This window comes from Sander vitreus, chromosome 17, assembly GCF_031162955.1.
Source record: "Sander vitreus isolate 19-12246 chromosome 17, sanVit1, whole genome shotgun sequence".
NCBI lineage: Eukaryota > Metazoa > Chordata > Actinopteri > Perciformes > Percidae > Sander > Sander vitreus.
Genome location: NC_135871.1, coordinates 10,548,586 through 10,568,159, shown reverse-complemented (window position 1 = coordinate 10,568,159; position 19,574 = coordinate 10,548,586). Strand labels below are relative to the sequence as shown.

The 19,574-nt window shown below is 42.7% G+C and overlaps 2 protein-coding genes across 4 annotated transcripts in view; one reads left to right on the top strand and one right to left on the bottom strand.

Annotated features, from left to right (window-relative positions):
- Positions 1 to 397: 397 nt before the first annotated feature.
- Positions 398 to 4,217, top strand: ntpcr (nucleoside-triphosphatase, cancer-related). The gene is made up of 5 exons (XM_078273685.1): positions 398 to 481; positions 1,868 to 2,030; positions 2,118 to 2,220; positions 2,754 to 2,963; positions 3,484 to 4,217. The coding sequence occupies exons 1-5, from the start codon at positions 448 to 450 to the stop codon at positions 3,559 to 3,561; spliced, it is 588 nt and encodes a 195-aa protein (XP_078129811.1). The 5' UTR covers positions 398 to 447; the 3' UTR covers positions 3,562 to 4,217.
- A 5,069-nt stretch (positions 4,218 to 9,286) lies between these two features.
- The window catches only part of mymx (myomixer), a 29,231-nt gene continuing 18,943 nt past the window's right edge, over positions 9,287 to 19,574 (bottom strand). For all 3 annotated transcript variants that reach the window (XM_078273082.1, XM_078273085.1, XM_078273083.1), the window contains exons 20-33: positions 18,658 to 18,875; positions 18,148 to 18,331; positions 17,900 to 18,058; positions 17,148 to 17,507; positions 13,153 to 15,060; positions 12,406 to 12,540; positions 11,658 to 11,732; positions 11,478 to 11,564; positions 11,281 to 11,372; positions 11,105 to 11,190; positions 10,957 to 11,020; positions 10,626 to 10,843; positions 9,821 to 9,967; positions 9,287 to 9,727 (exon numbers count right to left, since the gene is read on the bottom strand). In XM_078273082.1, coding sequence (XP_078129208.1) covers positions 9,462 to 9,727; positions 9,821 to 9,967; positions 10,626 to 10,843; positions 10,957 to 11,020; positions 11,105 to 11,190; positions 11,281 to 11,372; positions 11,478 to 11,564; positions 11,658 to 11,732; positions 12,406 to 12,540; positions 13,153 to 15,060; positions 17,148 to 17,507; positions 17,900 to 18,058; positions 18,148 to 18,331; positions 18,658 to 18,875 — 3,999 coding nt within the window. In that variant the 3' untranslated portion in view covers positions 9,287 to 9,461. The remainder of the gene's footprint in view (positions 9,728 to 9,820; positions 9,968 to 10,625; positions 10,844 to 10,956; positions 11,021 to 11,104; positions 11,191 to 11,280; positions 11,373 to 11,477; positions 11,565 to 11,657; positions 11,733 to 12,405; positions 12,541 to 13,152; positions 15,061 to 17,147; positions 17,508 to 17,899; positions 18,059 to 18,147; positions 18,332 to 18,657; positions 18,876 to 19,574) is intronic.

Here is a 19,574-nt window from a genome sequence, read left to right as displayed (position 1 = left end):
CAGGCAAATGTACTTTTCACTCCACTACATGTATTTAATACCTTTAATTACTAGTTATATTGCAGATTCAGATGACTATTACAAAATATAATTTACAAATACATTATGATGTATTATTATGGACAAATGAGACTTGACTGCTACCTGGCAGTGTATATAGTAAAAAATAAGCCCCACATTAGACATTATTCTGAAAGGGGCCATTCTGCAAAATGAGTACTTTAACTTTTAGTATATTTTGATGCTAATACTTTTACTAACATTAATAGTAATAATAATACTAATACTGTGGTATTGCTGCTCCTACTTAAGTAAAAGATATGAGTACTTCTTCCACCACTGAATGTGCTCAAATGAAGTTCGGAGGCGTAGTTCCTCCTACCGCGCATGCGTCAACTCGATGTGTACGGAAGAGCTGTAGCAGCATGTTGGACGGTGTAAACTGAAATGTTCAAACACGTTTTTCTGACAGGACCTCCAGGTAACACTTAACAGCCAGCGTGTTCGCTGCTGTTGAAGCTACAGTCGCTGTAAATCCAGACCAGTCAGTCAGCTGTCTGAACTCAGTGTCCCAGACAGTAGCCACATGTTTAACTTACTTTGGTTCTGATGAAAGTTAGCTTGTTTGTGTTCTTTTTGTCCGGATAATATTGCGTTATTACGACGGAGCATTAGGGAAAAAAATTAAGGAGGAAGATGTTTTATTTATTTTGCATTTTGAGAATAAAGTCGACATGTCGAGAATAAACTTGATAGCCTATTTCAAGAATCAAGTCGGACTTTTGAGAATAAACCAAACTACTAACTTTACCTACTGTATTCTACAAAATGAATGAACTCTTTCTCTTTTAGCGCATAAACACAGTATGGTGATAAGTATTAGGACTTTGAAGAGATTGTGCCGAAAATTGCGTCTGTTCAGAAGGAGAAACCACACAAACTTGGAAGAGGTGGCCGTATTCCTGCAAACTGAAATAGCTTGTAATGGACAGATGCAAGGGTATCGATGGTTACACCTACGTGCAATACAGAGAGGATATGCTGTATCACAATACACAATAAGACAATTGATCAAATTGTTTGATCCTGAAGGATGTAACCCATATCTATGGTGTTGCCTAAATGGCGTAGCTGGCATGGCATTCTCGTCATTTCAACTTCAATCTCGGCATTTCGACATTATTCTCGAAATAGTATAGTTCAACTTTATTCTCGTCATGTTGACTTTATTCTCGACATTTCGACTTTATTCTCGAAATGCAAAACAAATTAAAAAAATATCTTCTTCCTTATTTTTTTTCCTTTGATGTGGCCCTAATGCTCCGTCGTACGTTATAGACCTTTTCCACGGCAGACATGTTGACATGTCATAGTAGGAAAAGCACAGGTGTATTCAAACCCATTAATGATGGCTGCATTCCACTTAGGAGAGGCCCTGGTGTTGTTCATGCTGACTCACTGAACTAGCTTACTGGGACACTTGATGGAATTGAGCCATCGTTAAGGTTATCAATTTCAGCTGTGCTTTTCCTACTATGACAAGACAAAAAATGTCTGCTGTGAAAAAGGTCCATAGCCTACTGGTAACTTTTAACTAGGTATTTATCCTATTGCTTTATGTCCTTCCACACACTAACGAGACGTTCATATGAACAAAACTACAGTTTTAAATACTATTTTGACTGTTTTTTTCAGTCAATATGACGTTATGTTCATTTAGTAGACTCCTTATTGACTATGAATAAAGGATGCTAGCATCACTAATGGATGGATGGATTAAACATATCCTAACATTATACAGTACCCCAATTTTGAATTGTGATACAGCCTAAAAGTTGTTTTACAGTGTCTCTTGTTTTGCTTACAGGTGTGGGGAAAACCACTCTGGTCCAGAAAGCCTGTGAGGCTTTAGTGTCCTCCGGAGTGGGAGTTGAAGGGTTTTACACCGAGGAGGTCAGGGAGGGAGGCCGGAGAATCGGCTTTGATGTAGTCACTGTGACAGGAGCTAGGGGCCACCTGTCCAGAATCAGGTAGCAGGGTTGTCATCCTATCAAAAACTACCTGCTCTCTTTTATCGTGCTGCTTTTGAGTAACCTTTACCTGATTTTACTTTACAGAGATGTTGCCGGTTCATCTCATGGCAGACGGGAATACACAGTCGGGCAGTATGTGGTTGACTTGCCTTCGTTTGAAAACCTGGCTCTCCCTCTCTTCAGACATGTAAGACAGCAGCACATGCTTTTAAGACTCACCCTCGATCAATAGATCACAGTATGCAAACACTCCCCTTTCTCCTCCACTTAACAAGTCATCAAACCTTTGGTTTTTCTCCGAATTGATGGAATAATTGGAAGCTTGCGAACACATAAATTCCAGAGTGACATTTTTAGTGTTCGTGGTGCCGTCTGGCTGTCACTGACCGTGATTAATCCGGCATGTAAAGGGAGACTGGAGTGACGCCTACACATGTGCTGTAAAGGAAGGTGTCTGTGCCTTGGCGGCAGCATATTCCACTTTCATCTGACTAGAAGCGTCTCTGTAATCACTGCTGATCACCCGTTGCGTGTAACATACAAACACTGACACAGGCATGCTATCTGAGACATTAACATGAAAAGCGCTTACCACATGTTAGATTAGCCACATGGCCTTCAATGAAACCTATAAAATCTTCTTTTTTTTTATTTTTTATCAATAAATGTCTAAATACTGACCTGGGGTGCTTTTATTTATGCATGCATCCTCTTCTCCAGGTAGGGTCAGCAGATGGGGGCAGCAGGAAGGTGTTCGTCATTGATGAGATTGGCAAAATGGAGCTGTTCAGCCAGTCGTTCATCAGGGCAGTGAGACAGACTTTAGATAGTTCCTCCTGCACCATCCTGGGCACCATCCCCATTCCCAAGGGTAAACCTCTGGGTCTCGTGGAAGAGGTGCGGAGCAGCAGAGATGTCAAGGTTTTCACTGTGAGTTCAAACACCAGCACACTCTCTGGGGGAAAAAAGAATAAGACATTTAGGTCAGTTTAGGAGCATTTAAGTCTCACAATAGCTATACAGTAGGACACTGTTTACACTGTATACACTTAAGAGGGCAGTCAGTCTGCCCAGTAAGGCAGAAGGGGCATTGCATTATCCCTCTCCTAAAGCAGGATTACCGCTAAATCATGCGTGACTGATTGAACAACAAAGGGTGGTCTCAAATGTCAAAATAATTTATCACGGAAGACTCAGTTATAGATATTGTCATGCAAAATAGGCACTACGATGGAGTAGTTATTATACCAAACGAGGTGATGTGTCAGTATAAACAACATTTTGGCAAACATAAGATTTGTAATTTCACTTCTAAAACAGTAGGTCAGAGATTAGGCTTAGGTCCTACAGGACAAGACATGTGTCACAGTTGTCATTAGCACAGGCTGTATCATTTTATATTTGCAGACTGCATCTTTAATGATTTTTGCTTATTTCTTTTCCCACTTAGGTGTCTAAGGAAAACAGAAATGCCATTCTACAAGACATTTTAGCAACACTACAGAGTTGTCTTAAACACACAAGCTAATATGGAGATTCAGAGCCCCTAGAAGGGAAAGTGTCAGTTGTGTCAGTGAGTATACAGTACAGACAGCCAGACAGCTCAGTGAATCTACACACGCTTCATAACAGGTTCTTGACCTAACTTGAGGGGCATACCGAGCTGCTGGAAGAGTTAGTTTGTCTCATGCATGTATTCATGTACACAATTCATTTTTTTTTTTGTCTTTCTCATTTAGCCTCAAAATGGATTGCATGCTAAATAATTGATTGTGAGATGGAACACAGCGGGGGAATTGTTCAGTTAGTGTGTAAATTTCCAGTGCTCTCCGAGTCAAAGACTAGTCCTCAAAACAGCAGTTATGTTTTTGGTATATAGCTGTGGGTTTAAAATAGACTCAAGCAAGCATTTCTCATTTTTTAGCTTATATTATTAATTTGTTCACTAGGACAAGTGGTGCTATTTCATTTGTTGTAAAAGGGCAAGCAAAGTAGTGCCCCTGTTTATTCATTTAGATCTTTGCTATGTGAGCCCCCCCCCCCTTGTGTTTGTCTAGTCAACCTGAGTGGGCTCATTGGAAATCAATCAATATTTAACGGTGCAACTATGTCCAATCCTGTCATGATTTATTCATCCACTAGCATGAAGAAAAGAATAGAAAAATAAACAGGTATTGTCTTTCAGCAATGGGATTGTTTTTTTTCCTTCTTACATTTAAAAGGTGGAAACTGTTTATTTGTTCAGCAGTTCCAAATGTTTTCATACTGATTATAAGCTTTAATGTTGTTTGCATACTCAGCAGAACAAATTAATTGTTTCAGGGGTTTTTGTGCTCCATCCTGGGAGATAATGGCATTTCTATCAATGTGCCGTCAGATTACAGTAAAGGATGAAAAGGCTTACTGAATATAGGATTTCTGAAATGTCAGAGTGCATTTATGAAGGATTTATTCCAATAGCCTCTGAAGGGTTTTACAGCTATAGAACAAGACACGCTAACTTCAAGAGAAGTGAAGCTCACTGCAACGGTCAATACACAATCTGGCACACTTTTCCTGACATAATGGCAATATTCTTAATTTAAATTATAAATTAATTTCTAAATGTAGGTATTATTATTATTATTATTATTAGGTATATGTGAAGTAGACTAAAGTATCCCAAGAACATTCAAGGTTTGTGGATAGTTCCGATCAGACACACTCGCTGCAAGTGGAATTTCACTGACTCTGCGTGACCTTAAAAGTCTGGCAGCTCTATCAAGGTTTTTAATAGAAACCCTCTGGCAAAGATATTTCTTTCAATACTGAAGCATCTTTAGGTCATTTCAAAGAGAAAAAAACATGGAAGGCTTTTTTGGCTTTAAAAATAAATAAAAATACTGCTTGTGTAAGTGATGTGACCTGTCAGGCTGGCTGCAGAGAGAGCTGCCAGCTGTGATCTGCGTCAGACATGCTGCTGTGCCAGCATCTGTTCTGTGGCCATCGCTGACGTACCTCTGGATCTACTGGCACTGACAGTCGCTGAATTGGCTTCAAAGTCAACATTGCAATAGTCATGTTTTTTTTTATTTTTTTTTTTAACTAAAATGGAAATATCCCGTTGCATTGTTATTGTAGGCACAGGCTTACTTAACGGGCAATTAGAGTGGATGGTATGGTTCATAGTGGGGAAAGCCAAGCAACAGTGCTGCTGAAGGAGCGGGCTCTCCTGATTGGTAGGTGATCCTCCGCACCCTGCAGCAGGGGATCAGATGGGTTATGTAACAGTGAGTGACAAAGACTTTGCCAATTTTACCAATGAAAGGGTGTGTGTGGATGCATTTGATGTGATTAGCAACCATATTGTGATATTATTAGCCATCATTTACAGCAGTGATTCCCAGCCAGGGGTACGTTTGCTGTTGCCAGAGGTTACATTGAAAGATTGTGGAGAAGCTCAACCAACTTAAAAATAAATCAAATGACTTAGAAATAAAACATTTTGTTTCTCTTATTTTAATGTTCTTTTATTTGAATAATAACCAGCAGTTGAAATAGCTAAAACTATAGATAGTTGAAATATTGTTGATAAAGGGGAGTTCATCTGACAGGGCTGTGTGGGGTTACGTCTGACAGAACAAGTTTGAGAACCACTGATTTACAGTGTCGTAATGTCTATAAAATGTTCCATATAACACCAATTTGGGATACAGGATTAAATAATTTAAATCCATAAAGATTACACATAAACATTTTTTTGCACAGAAGATAAACACTTTCCATTCTCAAAAAAACCCCTCTGTATTGCATTACTATATTCTATTTTATTTAACAGACATATGGTCATCATGCCTAGTATTTTATATTGTTAACACCATGCGTTTGTCCATACATAACCATTGTGCAACTGTAACAATTGGATACACTGTCAGGGGACTTGAATGTATTTATGCGGCGTTAAGCCATATAGGATAATATATATATCAATAAGAAGTGATTGAATATCATATCGCAGAGATGCATTCACACCATATCTGTGGGACAGATGTCTATGTGGCATCCTGTACTCTTTATCCCTCCACACATGGAGGACACAGAAATGCAAGGAGCTTACCAACAATCCAAGACAAAAGGGAGCTTGCTGCCTGGAGGGAGGGGTAGTGGGGTGGATGGCGAGGAGCTGGGGATTTTAGATGAGGACATGTCTCTCCAGTTATTGCACTTTGTGGTATCAGCCCAGGAGGCACTATGACAGCTGTAGGGGAGGGGGTACATATTATGATATATTGTCTGATATTGTCTTGGCCAAAATGCCAAACACTAGCTGATGAAAATCGGACATATTGTTCAAAGGCCATGTGGGAGATACACAAAAGCATGCTTCAGCTTTCCCAAAGCCGGACTTCAAATTCACAGTTTATTTCCCAAGATGATCGTGTGATTTATTGAAAGATGTGGAGCTAAAGCTTCTTAGCATCTGTGATGTCAGATTTTTCAGTGCCAAAGCTTGCACATTGTAAGCACTTAGCTATGCTCCCTTAAATCAAGGTAATTTCTCAGCATGTACTAGGTATGTGAGTTCTCACAGTTTCTGCAACAAGGCTTTGCATGGCCCACAGACATTTCAAATATATTCTCAGAAAGTTGCAATTGAGCTTTAATTCACGTCATTGTGCTGATGGGCATAACTGTGGTCCGCTGGTCTTGACAGGTGGACAGTTAATGTCAAATGGGATCCGAAGGCTGTGGAAATTAAGCCATTTGAGCTGGGTTCCTAACCACTATTCCACCCTGCTGCCCACCACCAATGATTCCTAAACCACTCTTCCCATTACATCACTTTCATGGGCTCCCCGGGGCTGGAGGCAGACAGTGTTGGGTTTCAAAGCCTGTATCTTGGCCCCTAGCACACCCCTCTGCAAGCCTACTTTTTGAGTCCGGGATCAAAGCTCAAAGAAGCACGAGATGAAAATAACAAAGTTAAATCTTTGCACCATTTCAACAAATGTCTTCCTTTGCTATTCATAAAATATGTAGCATGTATTCTTTTCCAAAACCAGTGACATAGCTATACTTATTTTGAATGAATGGGTGAACTATGATACTAAAGAGCAATCATTAACATATTCCCTGTAGAAATCTGTGATGTGTAAAGAGTCATGCTTCCTTCCAGAGGACCATTTTCCATCAACAGCAGGGGAGGGGTCAAGGCCTGAGGACATCTCTCTCCTGTTACACTACCTTAATGGTTCCTTGTGATCTCCGGATCTCTTTAAACGACTGCAGTAACCCCTGGTGAGTCACTCCTTACTTGGCTACATAACAAAACATAGACTTTACCTCACCTTTTGGTAGGATATGTCATGTGGGCCGTTATTAGTGGTTAGACAGGGGAAATGTGAACAAATGAAGGGTGGAGAAGTGCGCGGGTGTTGTGTTTTGTGGTGCACAAATCCATTGCCCAGCCATATAATCCCACACTTAGAGAGGAAGCCTCTGTAGTTTGGTGACACACAAGCAGAGTGAGTGCATCACTGTCTCTGCAGGGGAGGGTTGAAACCCCCCACAGCTGTAAGGGAAGCAGTCAGGAGCTGTCAGCGGATGATATGGAGGTCAGCGGGCACGGAGCGGACACAAAGATCGGGGGGCATGGTGATCAATCGATTGGCCGGTGCTGCGTCCCTCAGGGCCGCAAAGGATATGGCTGTCATTCCAAACTTGATAGAGAGGGAAAAACACACAAAAAGTATCTTTATTGTGGAGGGGAAAACCCAAATGTTTGTATTCCATGCATATCAAGAAAATAGGTGCCATATGTGCATGCAGCAACTATGTGAATTTGCTAATCATATCCTGGATGTCATTGTGGATTATTAACTTGTCTACACTAATAAGATACAGATCAATGCAGTGGCACATGGACATGACTTATATGGGATTTTGTATATTAAGAGAACAAACTTAGGGTATATTTTACAGTACTGTGAGAGGCTGAGTCATACAGCAGAGTCTCGATAATGATTCACAGATTGCTGACCTGCCGTGATTAATGCCTCTGCTGGATGCTTTTGACAAATTTGCACCACAAACGCAGAGCTTTCTCGAGCTGTTTCCATTCCATACGCTACTGTAGCTGCTGTGTGCATGTGTGTATGCCTATATACGAGCCAAGACCACATTGTGACTTTTGGCAGTGCTACAAGAACTGAGAGGTGGTGCAGTGGTTGTGCCAGAATTAGATTCTTCTTCCTCTTCAGCTGCTTCAATTTCAACTCCCATACGACATCACACATGTAAACAACTAACATTTTAAGTCATTTCAACCTGGTTAGTGTCTGCACCTGCAACGTTTTAAGAGTAAGCATGCACAATTCCATTAACCCTTTTCTAGTTCTTCATGTATTACAAGTCTTCCAAAAAAATGTTTTTAAATGTGCACCAAGTGACCCATTTCTTTGCCATTACCCTCTCTGCTGTAACCAATTTGTCCCTCAGACATCTTGAAAGGAATCGCTGAATATTTTGTAATGCTAAACAGTAGTATTTTGCAAACTCGTTATGCATATGACTCATTATGCAGCCATAATTTCTGCATAGAATGTTTGGTTCCTCAGCATCTATGCTGTTGATTATGGATTTGTTTGAATCGTGTCTTTAATATGCAAAAAGAAGGCCAACGATGTGAAGATGTTCTTAGCCTGGTCTGGCCTTTAATCTCTCTATTCATCTAATCCCTTTTCTCTTCAAAGCCTCCAGAGATGACAACACAGCTTGTGTTATCTCCACAACTCTATTAAAAATAAATATTTTCATCCATTAATCAGAGGCGAAGCAAATCATTGCTTTTGAATATTTTATTATGAATAGTCTTTGCTACAGTTTGTATTTAAAAAGTATTATTATCAAACAAGCTCAAGCAGTATCAAACTGCTGACTTTAGTGTAAAGGAGAAATGGTTTTGGTCAACCTGCTGTTCATGTGAAGTATGTCATGAGTTCAGGATAATACTCGGTCATAACTGATTCAAGGTGATATCACTGTGATTATTCTCAAAACTTGCTATCAAACAGATTCTCTACTGAGCTGGTAGGTTCTTTATACAGAGACTGTTAGCCCAACACAACAATCCAAAAACTACAAACAGAAATATGAAATAAATCTGGCGAGAAAATGTGTTTTTCAATTAATCAAATCTACAACTACACGGTGCACACTCACACAGTATTGTTCATTTCACAAAAAAATAAAAAAGAGAATAATACAAACACTCATTATAAGGACTTAAAGTGATTTATATGAAACACATCAAAAATAAAACCGTTGTAGGTCTTCCGATCATAAATATAGTCAGTAGTAGCGTATTTTTTTGCTTTTCAACAAATATGTGCACTGCACATTAGAAACTATTTGTAAAAAACCTTTATTAGTAAAATCATTTTCAATACTCTAGAGGTCCCTTTTTCCGAAGAACTTTTTGAAGACGGACTTGTTGCGTGGCCGTGGCAGGCTGGCGTAGCTCCTCAGAGCCGAGTCCTGACAGGTGTCCTGCTGCCATCCAGCTATGGCCAGCAGCGGGGGCTCGGAGCTTCTGCTGCTGGACGCACCGTCCGATGACTTGTCTCCAACTACAAGAGTCACACAGTAGTTGGAGCCTCTTTCCAGGCTTCTGCCTCCAGGGCTGTGCAACGTGGGTTTGATCTTCTGAAACGTTGCTGAGAGAAAACAGTAGAGAGAACATTAGGAGACCATAAAACAGCGGTTTTTGATTCACATACACATTATAGCTTTAGGTTCTGCAAACTAACCTGATGTGAAGGAGTGGGAGCGACGCTTGTTGCTGAGCCAATCCTGACCGCTGGAGACAGGGGAGCGAGGGGAGGAAGAGGTGTTGTCTCTGGATGCTCCAGACAGTCTGAATGTCATTGTCTGCTTTGAACTGTCTTCTTCATCATCTAGAGAGGGACAAAACGTTATTAAAAGCAGACATTAAGAACAGAAGAGCCGAGGGACATAAAGAGAAACATTAGACATAACACGTGAGCTGCCTCTGTGCAGTCCTGTAATACACCAGTAATACCTTAGCTCCCCCTAGTGGAACATTCCTGCAACAGCCACTCACTATTTCCTTCCATGGGTAGAGCCCTTTTCATTGCAGTCTTTGTAGTGCAGAAACACTACAAAGCTAAATCAAATCCTGAATTCCTTTTTGAGCTCAACAGTAGCCTCAAGAGTGAAGGATCAAGCAAAAACAGCTTGTTTGATAAAATCATTGCTGGGAAAATAAATAAAAATCCTCAGGGGGCGTCGGACTGGGGGGAAAAAGGGACTGAGTAACCAGAGCCCTCATGTGAGGAGGGCCCAGAAAGATGCTAGAATGAATAGCTGTGGATGCGGGGAGGGACCCATAGAAGATGCCTTTCTACAGGGCCCAGAATGTTGTGCTACGCCCCTGAAAATCCTTTCCAATCAATAACCACCATATTGGAGTGCATCCTCTAACCACTAGTGGCTCAGTGGGGCTATTCAGTAGCCACCAATGGAGGGTGGGGCTTGTATTGCTTCCGCTAAAGTGTGAATGTTAAGCAGATGCGAAACCGCAGAACGCCTTACCACAGCAGCCTCCATCTGAGGATGAGATGGTCGACTGCTCATCCACACTCCTTAAATGACTCTGCAGCATGTGACTGAACTCTCTGGTGAGGACAACAATCTCTTTGGTTTGGGTGGCGCCCGGCGGTTTGCGCCTGGGGAACGTGGAGGTGACATCATGGCGGGAGGAGCAGTGGCACTTGGCGAGACCATGACAACCGGAGCAGAGGAAGGGCTTTCTGGAAGGTGGGAGGGAAACATTTTTGTTTTAATCACAAAACATTGTTGGATTGGAAGATTGGAAGCATCGTTGAAATTAAGACTTGGAGGTCGTGAAACCGTCATATCTTACAAGGAAATGGAGGGGTCGTTATCAACTGGGACACTTGATAATGGAGACACAGACTCACTCCGCCCTTTAACGAAAAAAGAAACGTAAATGAATCACATCATTTTCACATCAGCTCAGAATTAGCATACATTTGGAATAAAGTGTTTACCCGTGTTTGCTTGTATTTTCATCATCCATTTCTTCATCATAAAGCGTGAGGAGGCATTGAGCAGATATTCAGACCCATCACGGAGCCTGAGGGCCAGAAAGGACAACTATTACAACCTCGGGATGCCAGTAGGGACAAACATCATCACTGTGATATAGTGGTTATAAAAGTGTTACCGTAGTCGAATGCAGTTGGGCTTTTTGGTGTACTCAGGTGCAGGGGAACACTCGGCTCCCATGAGGTTCAGAGGCAGGCCACATGCAGAGCTCTGCAGCACAGCACAGATTCATCATCATTGACTTCATACTATCCAATGCAATTATTTATCATTTCTGTTCCCCGGGGCTCGCATTGTTGTAAATGTTCTGCCTACCCTCAGTGTATCCTTTCTATCCTGGTAGAAGCACAAGGTGTGTCTATATAGGACGGCATGGTAGGAGTTCCAGCCTCTGGAGGCAGCCTGTGGAAATAAGATAAGAGAGTGTGCTGCTGACTGTGGCCTTTACATTTGTTGACCGTGCTGGCTTAAACATAAGACGGAGCCTTTTCTCACTTTCTTTCCTCCCAGCTGCAGCTTGTGCTTCCTCTCCAGCGTTCCCTCCATAGACTGCAGCTCAGGCTTTCCACTCTGAGAGGGTTTAAATGAACACAATTTAGACAAAAAGAAAAACTCATCTCTGTGGTTCATCATGAGAGCCATATAGGCCTACAGTGCTCAGCATAAGTGAATACACCCATGCTGAAGTTGACTAAAAAGAGGAATAAAAAATCATCTTTTGGAAATTGATGCCTTAATGCCTTAATTAAAAAAATGAGGAAAAATCCAACCTTTAAGGGCACCAATTTTCTTTGTGAATGAATAATGTATCGCACATAAATAAATGTTCTTCCTTAAAATACAGGGGGCATAAGTAAGTACACCCCTATGTTAAATTCCCATAGAGGCAGGCAGATGTTTATTTTTAAAGGCCAGTTATTTCATGGATCCAGGATACTATGCATCCTGATAAAGTTCCCTTGGCCCCCACATCATCACATACCCTTCACCATACCTAGAGATTGGCATGGGGTACTTTCCATAAAATCATCTCTCAATGCAGATCAAACCAGCTATTAGGATAACTGAAATAAAACCATGCCAATCTCTAGGTATGGTGAAGGGTATGTGATGATGTGGGGCTATTTTAATTCCAAAGGCCAATTTTTTAGTCCTCTTTTTAGTCAACTTTAGCATGGGTGTATTCACTTATGCTGAGCACTGTATTTCTAATAAAAGCTTAGCAGATTGCAGTCCCTCCTACCAGGGTGATACAGCGCCCTCCTGTGGCCATTGATTCTTCCTGCCTCTCCATGTCGTCCAGGCTTTGAGAGGCTTTTCTTTGCTGGCAGACGCCATCCAAACCCATATGAACTGACAGTAGACTCATTGACTGGTCCTGTTCAGAGAAAGAAGATTCCACAGTCATCACTGATGACAAATATAAGTTGCTCATGCAGTTGTGTTGCCTTTAATATCAACATCAGAACAAAGATAAAAGCTACGGACCCCAACTGCAGGTTTAGGCCAAAATGACTATAGCTTGTATTTACTATATAAATGTGATAATTGACACACTTGTTGATATTATATAAACATGTACATGTATTACTATTGCATTAATTAGTATTCTAATAAATGAGGCAGGGTGCGTTAGAGTTTCAGTTCACCCAAGTTACATAAAAAGGAGAGGGTGAATACAGGAGAATATAACTCTGTTTGTTGCTCACAGCAATGACAAATTACATTTTAAAGTTAAGTTACACAGCGTCAACCCCTGTCAGTTCTTTTTTAATTGTAATTTTGCACTACTGTAAGCATCACAAACAAAACTGTAATCCCTTCCATTGTACTGGGAAATCTCAAAGACTGATATCTCAAAAGCTGGGGAAGTACAACCAAACCTATCCCCATGCCTGCGTACCAGTGGGAACATGTTTTGTTGTGTAATGGGTGAACTGATCCAGTCTTAACGTTTTCAACATCACAGTATGTCAAACGCTGACCTCACCTTCGAACAACCTGAGTGCTCGTCCACCTCCTCCCCCACCTTTGCCTCCTCCTCCTCCTCATCCTCTCGGTATTGATAAATATATCTCCGATTGTCCCCCACATCTGGCAGCTTCACTGGATCTGATGCCGTCTCGTTCAATGTCACTGAGGTCTTGCCAGCGGGTTCGCTGTTAGGGAAGGCCGCCCAGGACCTCCTGTCTCCTATGGCCAGTGGAGGGAGCTGACTTTTGGGACTCTGTTGCTTGTCGTAACCCAGCAAGCTCTGAAGGTAAGGGGGCAGTTTAAACTCTGCCACGAGGAGGTTGGGTGCTGAGGCTGTGACCAGGTTCCTGTAGAGCACAGCCGGGGCCTTGGGTGAAGGTGAGCGGGACAGGGGCTCTCTGGATTGGTCCGAGGGTCCCTGGTTGGGTTGGTACATGATGTCTGAGCAGATGCTCCGTCTGTAGTTAGTCGTCTGGTTCCAGATGTCCTCCAGTTCTTCTTCTTCCTCCTCAAACTGCTGGCGGTCGAGGTGGACGGGCTCTGTTTCTAGCTCTGCTGAGTCTGTCGATTTTACGGGGTTCTCCCTCGTTTTAGCGCAGTCTAGACCTCCCACTTCAAGGGACATGAGCCTCCCCACCACGCCTTTGGGCTGCAGGTTGTCTGGCCATGGAGCATCAGTGCAAAGCTTGATACTGCTGGAGGTGGAGATTCCAGAGTCAACCGAGTCCTGACGAACACTCACACTCACTGTGGACTTCAGATTCACGACCATATGAGAAGCTTGGCTCAGACACTGAGGTCCAGGGCTCTTTTCACGCCCACTCTGCGGTCTCGCACTTTTATGGTACTGGTGTCCATTCAGGTCTCGGATAAGCGTATGGACACTAGGGCATTCGTGTTTACATGCAGCTGTATTTTGGGCTTGGTTCATATAAATAGGGAGCTGGGAATGCTGGCAAGTCCCATCCCTTTCAGCTGTACTGGTTTTAACCTCTGATGACATTTTGTCCCACTCCTGCTCTGCATCCTCGTGCACACTGAACTGGGCTTTAGACAGGTTGTTACATGGTACAGTCTGATCCTCATCTTCCTCAAGAGGAAGTGGGGGTTGGAAGCTGTTGTCCACCTGAGGCAGATCTTTCGCCCCAACTGTCTGTGTTTTCGGGAACATGATATCTGCTGAACTGTGTGTGACGGCTGGAGTGGGTCGAGTCTGTTTGAAAGAGCTCAGGGCTGTGTGTCTCTGGGAATGGGGATCTGGATCAGTCCCTGCTCCTTTTTTGGACTCCGGAGGGGCGATAGTGATGATGTCCTGAATGCTGGGGATGAGGGTCATGTCCTTAGGTAGATCGAAGCTCAGCACAGAGCCCAATGAGAGGAATCTGCAGTGGCTTCTCGCAGGATTTGTGGCCGGCCCCTCTGATACAGCATATGGAATAATGCTGTACTCTCCTGAACATTCTGTTTCTATGTCCTTCAGCAGGGAATTCTTCATATAGGCCATAGCTTCTACTCCATCCCCACTCTTTGGAGAACTCTTCTTCCTTCTGCCTTCCTTCAGAGGCCATGTATGTGTGTCATACGTGATTGCCTCGCTGTCATAATGAGGCAGCCCTTCTGTTTGCTCCTCCACTCCCATGATTTTCTGGATTGTGTGTCTGCGAGCGTCTTTCTTTCTCTTTCTCTTCTTGCCCATTCTCTTAAGGCTGCTGAAGATGGAGCTGCTGCCGCTCCCCGCCAACGGATGGAAGGTTACGTTGGCCATCTGAGGTGCAGGCGCCAAGGAAGATGGCGAAGAGGAGGACGGCAAGAAAGTAGGGGAGGCTGAGGCTGCAGAGCAGCTCTTTTGGCGGGGCAGGGTGATACTCTCATACACAGGAGCCACAGCCAAGTTGTTATCCTTGACATGCAAGTAGGTACTTACCTAGAAAAAGAAAAAGGATATTAGTGTGAGCTCTCGTATCATTGAGACTGTAAATGCTTTATCGCAAATGGTTATCCCCAGAGAGACTCATGCCACTGCAGGCTGGAGCACTGCAGCCCTCTGCTGAGAACAAGAGCTGTTTTATGTGTTACAGACGAATGATGACATAAGTGGAGCAAACCTGACTCAGACAATCCTTTTCCGAGACAAACATCAGTCTCTTTTAATCTACATCCGAAACATGTAAGAAAACAATGGATCCAGTAATGTGCAAGCCTCACACAGCAATGCAAATGTACTAACGAACACGAAAGACATCAAAATTAGACGAAAGGACAAAAGAACATGGACACGATTGCGATCGCACACTTGCAGTACTTAATCCAAATCATATGTGGCTGCACATGCCGTCATATGCAGCTGTAATGGCTTGACCTTTCAACTCTGTGACTAATCTCTTGTTTCTGTGGAAGCCCCCGGACTATAAATCATGCTGTGCTGTCTGGGGGCCTTTCTTGAAAAGTTCAGCACCAGTTCTTTGTCTAATGACTGCGCCTGTATTGGCGTTTTGGAGCAAGAGTTTCATAGGAAGTGAAGGTGAGGTCACTTATTTTACACAATTGAGGCACAGCCGTGGAGAGACTAGGTTTTGCATCAGGCTTGTGGTGAAATGACAGAAGGCGAAAAGAGAGCTTCTGTCAACATTCACAGCAGGGAGAAGATTGCGTGTGCTTTTCTTACTCATCACCCTCATACTGTCTCTGCCATCAGGGCTTTAAATCCAGGCGCAGTGAACAAGTTGACCTTCAAAGAAAATGTTGGCGTGTAAACATAATGATTCATTGTCTGATTTTCAGTTGGGAATTTAACCATTTATCCGGGTTTACACAAGCTTTTTATTTAAATTTTGTTTAAGCTTACTTAAATAAATCCTTGTTTTTACGTTGGAATGTATGATGGGTTAAATTATTCATATACTAATTTTAGATAAAATGCCCTAAAAAACATTTTTTAATCTAGTTTGTAAAACCAATTTTATGCAGAAAATGAATCATAAAAAACATTTTACATACAATTTTACCAAAACGTACAAAACCTTTTCGGTTGGCAATGCATTCATACTATATATCTGGTATAAACTAATGTATACATTATAGTAACAAAAATTATTACAGTTACATAAAGGCAGTATATCTCTTTCTGAAAACAGAAACGATTTTTGTTCACTAATTGGAGATCATATTTTAACTACACTTCATTCCTTACATTTATATTTTCACTAATGGATTGTAAAAGCAGCACCTCTCTTTTCCCATCCCATTACAACACAATGTGCTTCATTAAAAATAGAATTTATTTGGTTTTGGATTTGCATTTATGACTGCAGTTAAGTAGGAAATAGTGAGTTTTGACAGTAAAATAGTTTGTTATCTTTTCTCGCTTTTCTCACATTAACTGTAGATTTTCCAGCCGCAGTGACTTCGGAGATGGTGTGAGTGCAAATATGATAGCACTTTGGCATGACTTGTTTCCTTTCACGCTTGTGCCTGGCTTACAGAGAGGGCAACAGCATGGGGAAGCTGCAGACCGGCTGCACCTTGTAACAGGGGTTAGTAGAGCATGCTGCCCCCAGAAGACAACTACACACAGCATGCAGTCGCAGCACACATCGAGACGAAGCATGCCATGCCAGTACACACTGCGCAATTTACCTCATTTGCACTCTGCCGATAAATCTTTCTCTTTCGCTTTAAACTACCCATAGTATTTTCCAAAAGCCCCTGGCAGCGCCTCCAAAAGTTTTTACAGGCAGAAGATTGAGGCACAGTGGGCTGAAGGAGAAAACGGGGGGAAAAGGAAGACATGAAGGCCAACGGAGAGGGAGGAATGTAGAGCAGCAGATAGTCAAGGAGGGAGATCCCATGCAGTGTCATTACAGGGAACTGATGTTACTGCATTGGCCTGAGGAACAGCAACAATTATCATTTGCTTCAGTGCTTTTAATTAGAGAAATTTATGTAGCCATAGTGGCACCCCATAATGGTGTTTGGTGACTTTTAGTGTGTAGTGATGAGTGTGTTTCTCACCCTGTGGACAGGTTCAGAGGTCTCCTCCACTAACTGGTCCATCCTAGCAGGCAGCTCAAGCACCTGAACCTGGCTGTCCTCGGAGTTACCAAAGCTAAGGATGAGGTTGACCGTGCCCCCTAAAGCAGGGCTGCTGGGCTCTTTGAGAACCACAATGGAGGGTTTGGGAGACTCTGAGGAGGTGGCTTCGCTGCCGCCCCATGGGCCGATGCTGTTCATGACCTCATACCCATCCTCTAACTGTTTCTCCTCAGACAGGGATGAGGGCTGGCTGTCTCCTGCTGTCTTTGATTTGTCTTCATCGGAGGTGACGACTGGGGGCGGATGGGACTGGTGGGCCTCTACCTCAGGAGCTGAACTCTATGTAGGAAAAAATGAACAAATATTCACATTGGTAAAGAATTACTGAATATGTAACACTCATATTTGTTTTAAGCTTATTTCTAAGTTTTTGTGATTTATTATGATGATTATTTTGATTATGTTTTATTGTTTATTTGGTTGTTTAATTTTTTTGTGGATGCCAAAATCTTCAGTTCTTTTGTTTTTAAATCAAAGAAATTCTCAGAAACACTTAAAAGAAGGCTCCAGTCATCAGCAGTGATGGTACAGCCGCATTTATGTGTCAAATATGACATTGTAAACAAAGAAAGAAAGGTATATTTTATGCTTTTAAGGGCATTCTTTTTGGGTCCTATTTTTTTCTAAGTACCTACTCTGTCCCTACATTAAATGCTTCTCTGCCTTTTTACCTCTTTTAATGGAGAGCAGCACATTGTGGCCTCAGAATAAATGTTATCCTGGGAAGGCTCCTGTCTGCTCTTCTTGTGAAGCCATTGTTGTTTCTGAGCCCTCCAGTGCACCGAGATCCACCCAAGCATACTCCTCAGTTCCTCCATGCGCTCTCTTACCTACAAGATATTACTCAGGGTTTGTAAAAGCGGGTAAAAAAATAAAACCAACAATATATTCAAGGATCACAGTGAGTAACCCTGCTCACCATCTGCGTGAGGTGGTGTTCTTTGTCTAAAAGGTTCCTCCCCGTGTCCGCCAGCTCATCAAACTCCTCAAACTTTTGCTCAATCTGCATGTCCAGCTCGGCAGCGAGTGGCCTCTGGCCGTCTTTCCCAAGATGCAAGGCGGTATCTGAGAAAATGTACGACCTGGTGTCTTCTGTCCATGAGCTATTAAGAGGGGAGGAGGGAAGGGAGGTGGTGTAGAAGACAAGGAACAGGGCTGTGAGAAAAGCCATACACTTCGAAAAACATGAGAATGTCCAGACTCTCCCTGATTGGACAGACATTCATCGCCTTGTCACACTTGGCCCAGGAAACGTGGGCTGACCCCCTCAGCACATCTTAAATTATACATTTCACCAGGGACCTGTGCTTGACACCGAGAACATCCTGTTCAGTTCTAAGATACTGTAATGGGCAGATGTTCTCACAAAGAGGATTACGAAACAACGTCTGGCAGAAAGGGGCTCACGACATCCCCAAGCCCTGCTTACATCATGGCGAGGTAGCTCCTGAAGAAGTCCTGGAGCTGCACAAACTCTTGCAGACGTGACTTGTTCTCCGTGACACTCTTCCCCAGCTCTGTCCAGCCCTGCAGCATATCCTGGATCTTTGCCCTGAGTACGTGCACTCTCTCTGGGCACAGCTCCTCCATGCGAGCAGTCTGATTCTCCATCTCCTTTACCTCCTCCCTGATGACTTTATAGGCAATCTGTGGAGAATCACAATAAAAATATGTCATCTCCCATCATCTTCCGTATCACTCAAACAGCCTGTACCAATTGTATCTCTGTATGACTATGACCTCATCCCATAGCTTAATGCATATCATTCAGCTCGAGACCCATATGGGCTGCATATGGGCTGCCACGCTATAGCAAGCGAGCAATCTTGACCACTTTTTTCTCCTTTTGACGAGGCAGTAATTAATAGCGTTGAGGGTTCTCTGGGAGTAATGCTTCAGAACGTTTCTCAGCTACAGAAAGCCTCAAGAACACTGAGTTGTGGATGCCTGTCTGCTGACGCCACAGTTATTTCAGTTTGGAAGATTAGGTCATTTCTGCTCTTCAATGGTATCAAGTCCAGACAGCTGTGTGTGCGTGTGATAAACATAACACTGCCCAAAAATGACTCACACAGGACTTTACCAACCTCACATCTCCAACCCCATGACCCCTGGACGCATAGAACAGACCCCACCAGATTTACTTACACCTTACACCTTACACCTTACACACACACACACACACACACACACACACACACACGTTGAGCACTAACAGAACGATGACTCACACAAGCATAAATAAATATCCTGTGTGAATAATAAACGTTTGCACGCTCTGTGTGTGCATGTGTGTGATTGCACGGTGCCAGTTTATATAATAAATTAAACAGCACAAAGCGGGGT

Coding starts and splice junctions, on each gene's coding strand:
- ntpcr (XM_078273685.1), top strand. CDS start 448: ATGTTCAAACACGTTTTTCTGACAGGACCTCCAG. Junction 482..1,867: donor TTTTCTGACAGGACCTCCAG/GTAACACTTAAC, acceptor TTTTGCTTACAG/GTGTGGGGAAAACCACTCTG. Junction 2,964..3,483: donor GAGATGTCAAGGTTTTCACT/GTGAGTTCAAAC, acceptor TTTCCCACTTAG/GTGTCTAAGGAAAACAGAAA.